Here is a 12,523-nt window from a genome sequence, read left to right as displayed (position 1 = left end):
CCCATATCTCAGGAAGGATGTGCTGGTTCTGGAGAGGGTCCAGAGGAGGTTCACGAGAACGATCCCAGGAATGAAAGGCTTAACATATGAGGAACGTTTGAGGACTCTGGGTCTATACTCGATGGAGTTTAGAAGGATGAGGGGGGATCTGATTGAAAATTACAGAATACTGAAAGGCCTGGATAGAGTGGACATGGGGAAGATGTTTCCATTAGTAGGAGAGACTAGGACCTAAGGGCACAGCCTCAGTGTAAAGGGAAGACCTTTTAGAACAGAGATGAGGAGAAACTTCTTTAGCTAGAGAGTGGTGAATCTATGGAATTCACTGCCACAGAAGGCTGTGGAGGCCAGGTCATTGAGTGCATTTAAAACCGAGATAGATAGGTTCTTGATTGGTATGGGGATCAAACGTTACGGGGAGAAGGCGGGAGAATGGAGTTGAGAAACTTATCAGCCATGATTGAATGGCGGAGCAGACTCGATGGGCCGAATGGCCTAATTTCTGCTCTGATGTCTTATAATCTAGGCTGGCATCTCAGTGCAGTACTGAGAGAATCTTCACTTTAAAACTAATTAATTGGCTATAAAGCATTTTGGGACATTGAGGGTGTGAAAGGCACCAAACAAATTCAATTTTTTTTCTTTTTAAATGTATAGGTCCCACTTGTGCAGTTAAGTAACTGTGGTTAACAAATGAGGTAAGAGATAATACCAAGCTCAAACGAAACTTAGTGGAAATCCAGTTGATTGTTGCAATGTACAAATCTCTCAAAAAAAGATACAAAAATGTAAGATGCATAAGAAGGGAATAACACAAAGAAACTTCAGGGATGAAGAAAAAACTATAAAACCAACAGCGCAGGGAAACGGCTAAAAAAGTTAAAGGGAGAAACTTGGTGGAAAAAGTAATAGACTTGAGATATAAAAGATGGATTGGTGCAGGAAATTACAGATGTGAGAGCCACACATTTTCCAAAGCTCTCTGGATTCCAGAATTGTGCCTTTGGACTGGAAGACTGCAAAATCCCATTACTTAAGGAAGGAAAGAGGGTGAAAGCAAGTAACTACAGATCTAGAAACATCAGCCATGAGAAAATTGCTGGAATCTAACACAGTGACTGGACAGTTGGAAAAAAATGGGATGATCAAAGTGAGCCAGCATAGATTTGAGGGGTAAGTAATGTTTGACAAACTGCTTAAGGTATTTAAAATGGTAAAATGGCAAGAGTATGAATGTTGTTAGTATGAAATTCTAGAAAGCATTTAAAGAGGTCCTGTATCAGAGATTAATAGCAAAAATGAAAGAACGTGGAAATGGAAGTAGTGTGACACGGGATGGTAATTGGTGGGAAGAAGAACTTAAAATCTGTGTTACCTTCCCATAGAATCTTGTGGCACAGATGGGGCCATTCAGCCCGTTGTGGTTGAGCCGGTTCTTTGAAAAAGCTGTCCAATTTAGTCTCTTAGTCCAGCCTTTCCGCCCATAAACAGACCCCCCTGCACTGAAAACAATTTTGCCTTATTTACTCAAACAAAAGAGTTCCCGATTTTGATCAGCTCCTCTGAATCTTCTCTGCTTTAAGGAAAACAATGCCACATTAAGCATCCTGTTTCAAACTTCAAACATAAAGCTGGATTTGATTATTTCTTTCCCTCCAAGTTTTCCTATTCTAAAAAGATGCTGACTAATCCGAGGTCCAAGGATGCCAGAAGTCCTCTGGTCCCTCCCTCCAAATGCCAGATGGATAGTCTATTGAGGTAGGCAACACAGCCAACCCCAAAATCTACCTTCAGTTTCTAGCATGAGTCAGTAGGATATACAATAACCAGGAGTTTGAAATATGACTGATTTTTCAACTCTCCCTTGGCCTCAGTGCCTCTGGGCAGTTGTAGCCCATCAACTTCTTCCCTGCCTGAGACCAGTTAACTGAGCACATACCAGTGATCAAATTACACTTTCAGAACTTAATTTTTCAACTGATTCACAGTAGCATGGTCACCTGACAGATATTGCACCTTCTACAAAAATCATACTGCAATGATCATTAAGTAATTCCCCCACCGCCTCCCCTCTGTAGCATATAAGAGCTCCTTTGTGAGGGCAGGTCCTCTCAAGGCAGTTTCTCTGCACTTAGAAATTCCATCAATTCAACACTTATAATTGTTTACTTTCTGGGATTGAGATGTTGACTAGAGGTCATCAGCAATTATCACACGTTTAAAAGGATATTTACACTAATAATTATTGGACTCAACTTCTTGTGATGAGTTTAATGGTCTTTTTTTTATATATTCATCCTTGGGGTGCAAGAATCATTGGCAAGACCAGCATTTATTACCCATCCCTAACTTGATGGGTCGAATGGCTTCCTTCTACAAAAATCATACTGCAATGATCATTAAGTAATTCCCCCACCGCCTCCCCTCTGTGCCGTAATGACTCAATGATTCTAATGGTCCTTTCGAAAGTGGTGGTGAGCCAGCTTTCTGAACCGCTGCAGTCCATGTAGCGTAGGTACACTTAAAAGTGCTGTTAGGGAGGGAGTTCCAGGAATTCGGCTTAGTGACCCAAACAAACTTCATGAAAATTAATTACTGAGAAGCTGAGAGATGGCAGTTTTCATGAAGTTAACAGCAGACTCGCGCAAATCAACAGCAATCTGTGGTGACTTGTAATTCACAGACTAGCTCTTCATTGCCAAAAGCTGCTGGTCGTATTGTCTATGAATAATGGTAGATGCTGTTCAGGCACCGCCATTTTTCAGCAAAATCAGACCCATTAAATTTTTTTGCTGATTGCTTAGTTCTGACAATGATGACAAATGATAACAGTAAGTCTCTGTGACACTGACAACTGTTTCCCACTTCAGCTCCTTCTAGTTACTTTAAAAATTTACTTTTTGGGATTGCCATCAAATTTTAGAGCACTGATGCAAAACTCCAAGCCAACAGCAGGAAATAGGGTGGATTCCCAGACAAATTCTCAATTAGAACAGTGATCTTGTGGGTAAGTGCCAAGAAGGGGCTAAGCATTGCTCCGGAGTTTTGGTGTGGGTGCAAAAATGTTGGCATGGAGTGGCATGGCAGAAGCCCAAGAGCAGACTGGCTGCCCTCCTAGCCTCATACCAGCCTGCAACCAAGAGAGGACATCGGACTTGGGCAAGAAATACAGGGATATTATACCTCCTATATATTGAAAAAAAATCATAGTTACAGTGCCAATGATACAGCAAAAGTAACTAACCCCATGATAAATTTGAAATCCATGATGTTTTTACAGCTGCTATGAATAGACAGGGAAAGTAGCCACATATAGCATTTGAATAACAAGTTTAAGATCAATGACCTGCACCTCTGCACAAGTGGCATCAACTATTGCAGATCATGGAAAATTAGATGCGAATTGTTCAGCCACCTAGGTCAATTTAATTCATTTGCAATGACAACACATTCCATATATAGATGACTACCAGTATAAAGGTATTTTCTCATCCGTAACAAACGATCACATCTCCTACTAGATTCCAGTTTCAACTTGGCTCAGTTGGTAGCATTACTCCTGTCCTGGGAGGTTGCGGTTTTAAGCTCCACAATGGACTTAATTACATAATCTGGTCAGACAATTCATTGCTGTACTGAGAGGTTGTTCCATTATCAGAAATACAGTTCTTCCCTTTTCTACAAAATATTTTATTTCAACCCTGAAAAATATGCTTGGGTTTAACCTAGTCTTCCAGATAAAACATAGAAAACAAAATTAAGTACAAGCAGACCAGCACAACTGTTCTCAGGAGGACTCTCCATTTATACCCTGATAATGATTTGATAGCAGACACAATCAAATCACTATTGCAACCATTCCTCCAGCTGACCAAGATGACCGGAGGCAAGACTGAATAATTATACTCGTTATATTAAAAAAAATGACATTTAATTTTAAATTTAATTTAGAAGTATTATGATGAAACAATTTATAATCTTAAAACACATCATTTTATAACAGAATAACAAATGTCTAGGTTATACTATCCTCTGCATTTTGCTCGAAACTATAACTGCACAGAAGTTTAGGCTAAAAAAAGTACATGCCAAAAATGAAAGAAAAACATCCATCTTTTTAAAACTTAATTCATTATTAGAAACCATTATTTTGAGCAGTGTTTAAAAAAAAACAGTGATGCATCTGTTTCGAGCAGCAGCTGGACTCCTTTAGGCTTTTCTGGCAATACATGTCTCTCAGTTTGCATTACCCATTTACTACAAAAGCATTGTTGGTACAACGGTACTGCTCTAGTGTAGAAATTTGGTATGCCAGATACTATTATGTACAGCATCACATTAAACTACTGGCCATGACATATCCCCACTGTACTAAAGAATTTAACTTGCTTCAGGATTTTTAAAAGCAGCAAAGAAACAGTAATAATTACTTTCATGACTTCAGTTGATTGAGAAAATGAGATGAGTCAGAGATACCGGGAAGGCCTCAGGTACAATCTACTGTCTGTGCTAAGTTATCTAATGTCACCCACGACTCAATGGTAAAGACATTAGAATTGGCCTTAGTATCATGAAATTGTATGGATCAGTCAGCTTCTATCCTCTGCTGGAAATGTGCACAAGTGGACGAGAATGAATTTTGATCGAGGTGTCAGATCGCAATCTTGATCTAAGGAACTACACCCAATATGGTAATGTCTTTCAGAAAGGAGAGAAAATTAGCAGGAAAAAGATGGAAAAAATAAACAAGCACTCTCTCAATTCTACTTTTTTCTTTAAATACATAGAGAAAACTTATCCTGAAAATTATGAACAGGGCAGGATCCCAGAGCAGCTTCAGGGGCAAGCCCAAAATCAGAAAACTGGCCCCAATCACAAAAGCTCCAGACAGTTTCTGATATGCTTGTAGGCCAATCTGAAGTCCCTGCTGACCACTTTATAGCTTCCCCATTGATTATACTACACCAAACAACCCCCCACCAAGTGCCAAGGTAGCTCAACCTTGTGAGCCTTAAGAGTTAAAGATGACCTGTTTAAAAAAAAGGCAAGTCATATTTTATCAGCATTTTTCCAAATGAACTTTGAATTAAAGTAGTCCCTTAAATTGTGCAGCCAGCCCACACCACAACCCATTAACCTCTACACTACCTACAATGTAATAAAACCACATTTCTCTGCTAAAATCCAAAACAACAACATACCACCTGCAGGTGTTATTTAGGCAGCTTCACTAATAATGCAAATTATTACATCGCTGGTAATGTCATACCAGCTTTGTTCAACACGTAATTTATGAATGCTTCTAATACTTATTCACCTCCCCCACAGAAAGAGAAAAAAAGGGCATTAATCTCATAACACCAAGATTTTTCTTTATTTCAACAAATCCTCAGAGGAAAATGGCAACACCTCTTGCGGGGGCTGGTGTGCATCACTATAGGACCAGTGGCTACAGCAGCTTGGCAACAGACCCCACCAAGTACAACCCCCAATGACTCTTGGTAGCTTCATGTGTGGCACTTGTGGCAGAACCTGCCTCTCAAGGATCAGCCCTTTCTGCCAGCAGCAAAGGTGCGCCATATGGGGACACCCAACCTGAAATGGATTTGTTTGCTGCACATCCATCACCTTTCATGAATGGAAAGATGCCGCATCCTCCAAATAACCAGTAAAGAACATGTCCTTTTTCTTTGGAATGAGATCCAAACAAGTGGAACGCAATCCAGCTGCCACTGGGAGGGAAAAACACACCCACAAGCACAACACATTAAGTATTCCCAGAGAGTTGACATCAGGCAAGAGCCAGAGAAAGTCTCCTTGTAAGGAATGGACTGGCGAGCTCCATAATCACAGCTTTCCTTACCATAAATATAAAAAAAAAGTACAGGAAAAAACACCCCAGGAACACATCGAGGATCTACATCCAAAAAAAAAAGTTTCCCTCACAAAAGATGATGAGTAAGACAACCAAAAATTCACCAGTCCAAAACTACCTGCAACAAATTAGGAGCTGAGGCAGGGACTGAGCTCCCTCCTCACTCAAAAGCAAACCTTTGAAAACGAAAGCTGAGTAATACATTTTTTAAAAAAAAAAATTTACAACAAAAGCCTGTGATGAGAACATAAATCCCAAAATGGAAATAAACGTTAGCAACTGATTGACAGGAAAAGACAACTAAACGTGTACAGAAAGTGGCATTAATTGGGCTACGTAAATAATTCTTCGAATACCACAAGAAAATGTTTCTGTTTTAATTTTTAAAAAAAAGTCAGCAACACCACCTCCACCCGCACGAGGGGCGGCTGCCAAGGGTTTGAATTTGTCGCCGGTTCAACGGCCGCCGGTTCGTCGCCGCCCTGTCAGGGGAGGGGGGGATCGCGAGACCGGAGCCGGGGACAAACAACAGCACCACACCGAGGCCCGGAGCCCCAGCAGGCCGCCGCCGGTAAAAAAAAAAAAATCCTTTCCTTTCACATCTAGAGTTTAATGATTACACATGGTTCCCTTTCCTCCAGCCGACAGGCCAAATTCCACCCCCACCACCCCGGCCACAACCACACACACAAAAAAACCCCACGACAGCCGGCGTTTGTTTTAAGGACCGGACGAGAGAGGGAAACCCTCCCGCCGCCCCTCGAAACGCGAACTCGGATTCACAGACACAAAATGACAGGTTTTCCATTGTTCCTCCGGAGAAAAATAATTCGGAAATAAAGAGGGTTGGCTGGGCGGGGGGGGGGGGGGGGGGGGAACAAAAAAAGCCGTCTTCAAACTGATTCCACGCCTCACCTTCCAGGAGCCGAGCTATCAGACTGTCCACATTCAGCTCGCCGTCCGCCATTTTACAGCAAACACTGTTCAACCCAGAGCAGCAAAGGACAGGGAAATGTGAGAGAGGAGGGCAGCTTATTCACTCAGTAACCCTGTCACTACTGGAATAAACACACAGAGAGAGGGAAATGTGAGAGAGGAGGGCTGCTTATTCACTGAGTAACCCTGTCACTACTGGAATAAACAGAGAGAGAGGGAAATGTGAGAGATGAGGCTGCTTATTCACTCAGTAACCCTGTCACCACTGGAATAAACAGAGAGAGAGGGAAATGTGTGAGAGCAGGCAGCTTATTCACTCAGTAACCCTGTCACTACTGGAATAAACAGAGAGAGAGGGAAATGTGAGAGAGGAGGGCAGCTTATTCACTGAGAAACCCTATCAGTACTGGAATAAACACAGAGAGAGTGAAATGTGAGAGAGGAGGACAGCTTATTCACTCAGTAACCATATCAGTACTGGAATAAACACAGAGAGAGTGAAATGTGAGAGAGAAGGGTTGCTTATTCACTGAGTAACCCTGTCACTACTGGAATAAACAGAGAGAGAGGAGGGCAGATTGTTCACTGAATAACCCTGTCAGTATTGGAATAAAGACAGAGAGAGGGAAATGTGAGAGAGGAGGGCAGCTTATTCACTGAGTAACCCTGTTACTACTGGAATAAACACACAGAGAGGGAAATGTGAGGGAGGAAGGCAGCTTATTCACTGAGTAACCCTGTCAATACTGTAATAAACACAGAGAAAGGGAAATGGGAGAATGGAGGGCAATGTATTCACTGAGTAACCCTGTCACTACTGGATAAACACAGATAGAGGGAAATTTAAGAGAGGAGGGCAGTTTAATCAATGAGTAACCCTGTCACTACTGGAATAAACACACATAGAGCAGGAAAAGTTAGAAACAAGGGCAGCTTATTCACTGAGTAACACTGTCACTACTGGAATAAACACAGAGAGAGGGAAATGTGAAAGATGGGGTTGCTTATTCACTGAGTAACCATGTCACGACTGGAATAAACAAAGAGAGAGAAGGGCAGATTGTTCACTGAATAAACCTGTCAGTATTGGAATAAGAGAGGGAAATGTGAGAGGGGAGGGCAGTTTATTCATTCAGTAACCCTGTCACTACCGGAATAAACAAAGAGAGAGGGAAATATGAGGACGATGGGTACTTTATTCACTGAGTAACCCTGTGAGTACTGGAATAAACAGAGGGGGAAATGTGAGAGAGGAGGGCAGCTTATTCACTGAGTAACCCTGTCAGTACTGAAATAAACACAGAGAGAGGGAAATGTGAGACAAGACGGCTGCTTATTCACTGAGTAACCCTGTCACTACTGGAATAAATGCACAGAGAGATGGAAATGTGAGAGAGCAGAGCTGCTTATTCACTGAGTAAACCTGTCACTACGGGAATAAACACAGAGAGAGGGAAATGTGAGAGAGGAGGGCAGTTTATTCACTGAGTAACCCTGTCACTACTGGCATAAACACAGAGAGAGGGAAATGTGAGAGAGGAGTACGGCTTATTGACTGAGTAACCATGTCACTACTGGAATAAACACAGAGAAAGGGAAATGTGAGAGGGGAGGGCGGTTTATTCACTGAGTAACCCTGTCACTACTGGAATAAACACAGAGAGCGGGTAATGTGAGAGAGGAGGGCTGCTTATTCACTGCGGAAACCTGTCACAACTGGATTAAGCACACACGGAGAGGGAAATGTGAGGGAGGAGCGCAGCTTATTCATCGAGTAACCCTGTCACTACTGGAATAAAAACAGAGAGAGGGAAATGGGAGAGTGGAGGGCAGCGTATTCACTGAGTAACCCTGTCACTGCTGGAATAAACAGACAGAAAGATGCAATGCCAGAAAGGAGGGCACCTTATTCGCTGAGTAACCCTGTCACTATTGGAATAAACACAGAGAGAGGGAAATGTGAGAGAGGAGGGCAGCTTATTCACTCAGTAACACTGTCAGTACTGGAATAAACACAGAGAGAGGGAAATGTGAGAAAGGAGGGCAGCATATTCTCTGAGTAACCCTGTCAGTATTGGGACAAACACACAGAGAGAGGGAAATGTGAGAGAGAAGGGCTGCTTATGCACTGAGTAACCCTGTCACTACTTTAATAAACACAGAGAGAGGGAAATGTAAGACAGGAGGGCAGTTTATTCACTGAGTAACCCTGTCACTACGGATATAAACACCGAGAGAGGGAAATGTGAGAGTGGAGGTCAGTGTATTCACTGAGTAACCCTGTCACTACTGGATTAAACGCAGAGAGAGGGAAAAATGAGAAAAGAGGGCAGCTTATTCACTGAGTAACGCTGTCACTACTGGAATAAACACAGAGAGAGGGAAATGTGAGAGTGGAGGGCAGTGTATTCACTGAGTAACCCTGTCACTACTGGATTAAACGCAGAGAGAGGGAAAAATGAGAAAAGAGGGCAGCTTATTCATTGAGTAACGCTGTCACTACTGGAATAAACACAGAGAGAGGGAAATGAGAGAGAGGAGGGCAGCTTATTCCGAGTAACGCTGTCGCGACTGGAATAAACACAGAGAGAGGGAAATGTGAGGGAGAAGGGCAGTTTATTCACTGAGTAAACCTGTCACTACCGGAATAAACACAGACAGCGGGTAATGTGAGAGAAATTGCGGAGAGTAATGTGAGAGAATTGCAGAAACCTGTCATTACTGGATTAAGCACACACGGAGAGGGAAATGTGAGAGAGGAGGGCAGCTTATTCATTGAGTAACCCTGTCACTACTGGAATAAAAACAGAGAGAGGGAAATGGGAGAGTGGAGGGCAGCGTATTCACTGAGTAACCCTGTCACTACTGGAATAAACAGACAGAAAGATGAAATGTCAGAAAGGAGGGCACCTTATTCACGGAGGAACCCTGTCACTATTGGAATAATCACATAGAGAGGGAAATGTGAGAGAGGAGGGCAGCTTATTCACTCAGTAACACTGTCAGTACTGGAATAAACACAGGGAGAGAGAAATGTGAGAAAGGAGGGCACCTTATTCACTGAGTAACACTGTCAATATTGGAATAAACACAGAGAGAGGGAAATGTGAGAGAGGAGGGCAGCTTATTCACTCAGTAACCCTGTCAGTACCAGGACAAACACACAGAGAGAGGGACATGTGAGAGAGGAGGGCTGCTTATGCACTGAGTAACCCTGTCACTACTTTAATAAACACAGAGAGAGGGAAATGTAAGACAGGAGGGCAGTTTATTCACTGAGTAACCCTGTCACTATGGGAATAAACACAGAGAGAGGGAAATGTGAGAGTGGAGGGCAGTGTATTCACATAGTAACCCTGACACTACTGGATTAAACACAGAGAGAGGGAAATGTGAGGGAAGAGAGCAGCTTATTCATAAGTAACGCTGTCACTACTGGAATAAACACAGAGAGAGGGAAATGAGAGAGAGGAGGGCAGCTTATTCATTCAATAACCTTGTCAGTAATGGAATAAACACACAGAGAGAAGGAAATGTGAGAGAGTAGGATAGCTTATTCACTGAGTAACTCTATCATTACTGGAATAAATCCATAGAGAGAGGGAAATGTGAGAGAGGGGGGCTGCTTATTCTCTGACTAACCCTGTCACTTCTGGAATAAACAGAGGACAAGGGAAATGTGAGAGAGAAGTACAGTTTATTCACTGAGTAACACTGTCACAACTGGAATAAACACAGAGAGAGGTAATTGTGGGAGAGCAGGGCAGCTTATTCACTGAGTAACCCTGTCACTACTGGAAGAAACACATAGCGAGGGAAATGTGAGAGAGGAGGGCAGCTTATTCACTGAGTAAACCTGTCACTTCTGGAATAAACACACAGCGAGAGGGAAATGTGAGAGAGGAGGGCAGCTTATTCACTGAGAAACCCTGTCAGTAATGGAAAAAAACAGGGAGAGGGGGAAATGTGGGAGAAGAGGGCTGCTTATTCACTGAGTAACCCTGTCAGTACTGGAATAAACACACAGAGAGAGGTAAATGTGAGAGAGGAGGGCAGCTTATTCACTGGGTAACCCTGTCAGTACTGGAATAAACAGGGAGAGAGGGAATTGTGAGACAGGAGGGCAGCTTATTCACTGAGTAACCCTGTCACTACTGGAATAAATGCACAGAGAGAGGGAAATGTGAGAGACAAGGGCTGATTGTTCACTGAGTAAACCTGTCACTATGGAAATAAACACAGAGAGAGGGAAATTTGAGAGAGGAGGGTAGCTTATTCACTGAGTAACCCTGTCACTACTGGAATAAACAGAGAGGGAAATGTGAGAGAGAAGAGCAGCTTATTCACTGAGTAACCCTGTCAGTACTGGAATAAAAACACAGAGGGAAATGTGAGACAGAAAAGTTGAATATACACTGAGTAACCCTGTCACAACTGGAAAATCAGAGAGAGAGGAGGGCAGATTGTTCAATGAATAACCCTGTCCGTATTGCAATAAACACAGAGAGAAGTAAATGTGAGAGGGGAGGGCAGCTTATTCACTGAAAAACCTTGTCAATGCTGGAATGAACAGAGAGAGAGGGAAATATGAGAGAGGAGGGCAGCTTATTCACTCTAATTCTGTCACTACTGGAATAAACACACAGAGAGAGGAAATGTCAGAAAGGAGGGCACCTGGTTCACTGAGTAACCCTGTCAATATTGGAATAAACACAGAGAGAGGGAAATGTGAGAGAGGAGGGTAGCTTATTCACTCAGTAACCCTGTCAGTACTGGGACAAACACACAGAGAAGGGACATGTGAGAGAGGAGGGCTGCTTAGTTAGTCTACGCAATTTTTAAAAAAAGCATGCAAGTACACATCTTAAAAACAGGGGTCAAAATAAAATGAAGACTCGCCAAATATGCATCATAGGGTCTCTGACAACACAGCTGCCCTCTTTGAGTCAGTTTATTGTTCCAAAGGCTTTGTGCCTCTGCTTCTTCACAGCCTCCCTCCCCAATTAGGTGCTACAGACCCAAAGAGCTAAAATAGACACTGAGTAACCCTGTTACTACTTTAATAAACACAGAGAGAGGGAAATGTGATAGTGGAGGGCAGTGTATTCACTTAGTAACCCTGTCACTACTGGATTAAACGCAGAGAGAGGGAAATGTGAGACAAGGGGATTGCTTATTCACTCAATAACCTTGTCAGTAATGGAATAAACACATAGAGAGAAGGAAATGTGAAAGAGGAGGATAGCTTATTCACTGAGTAACCCTGTCAGTACTGGAATAAATCTACAGAGAGAGGAGAGCTGCTTATTCACTGACTAACCCCGTCACTTCTGGAATAAACACAGGGCGAGGGAAATGTGAGAGAGGACAGTTTATTCACTAAGTAACCCTGTCACAACTGGAAAAAACACAGAGAGAGGTAATTGTGGGAGAGCAGGGCAGCTTATTCACTGAGTAACCCTGTCACTACTGGAATAAACACATAGCGAGGGAAATGTGAGAGAGGAGGGCTGCTTATTCACTGAGTAAACCTGTCACTATTGGAATAAACACAAAGAGAGAGGGAGATGTGAGAAAGGAGGGGAGCTTATTCACTGAGAAACCGTCAGTAATGAAAAAAACAGGGAGAGGGGGAAATGTGGGAGAAGAAGGCTGCATATTCACTGAGTAACCCTGTCAGTCCTGGAATAAACACACAGAGAGAGGGAAATG

General features: G+C 42.7%; 1 protein-coding gene across 1 annotated transcript in view; it reads right to left on the bottom strand.

Moving 5' to 3' along the window:
• Positions 1-7,113, bottom strand: part of LOC121277837 (serine/threonine-protein phosphatase PP1-beta catalytic subunit) — a 118,404-nt gene extending 111,291 nt beyond the window's left edge. The window contains exon 1 of the mRNA XM_041187517.1: positions 6,791-7,113. Within this exon, the coding sequence (XP_041043451.1) occupies positions 6,791-6,842 (52 nt within the window). The 5' untranslated portion in view covers positions 6,843-7,113. The remainder of the gene's footprint in view (positions 1-6,790) is intronic.
• Positions 7,114-12,523: the final 5,410 nt, after the last annotated feature.

This window comes from Carcharodon carcharias, chromosome 5 (assembly GCF_017639515.1).
Source record: "Carcharodon carcharias isolate sCarCar2 chromosome 5, sCarCar2.pri, whole genome shotgun sequence".
Taxonomy (NCBI): Eukaryota; Metazoa; Chordata; class Chondrichthyes; order Lamniformes; family Lamnidae; genus Carcharodon; species Carcharodon carcharias.
This window is presented reverse-complemented; position numbering and strand designations above follow the sequence as displayed.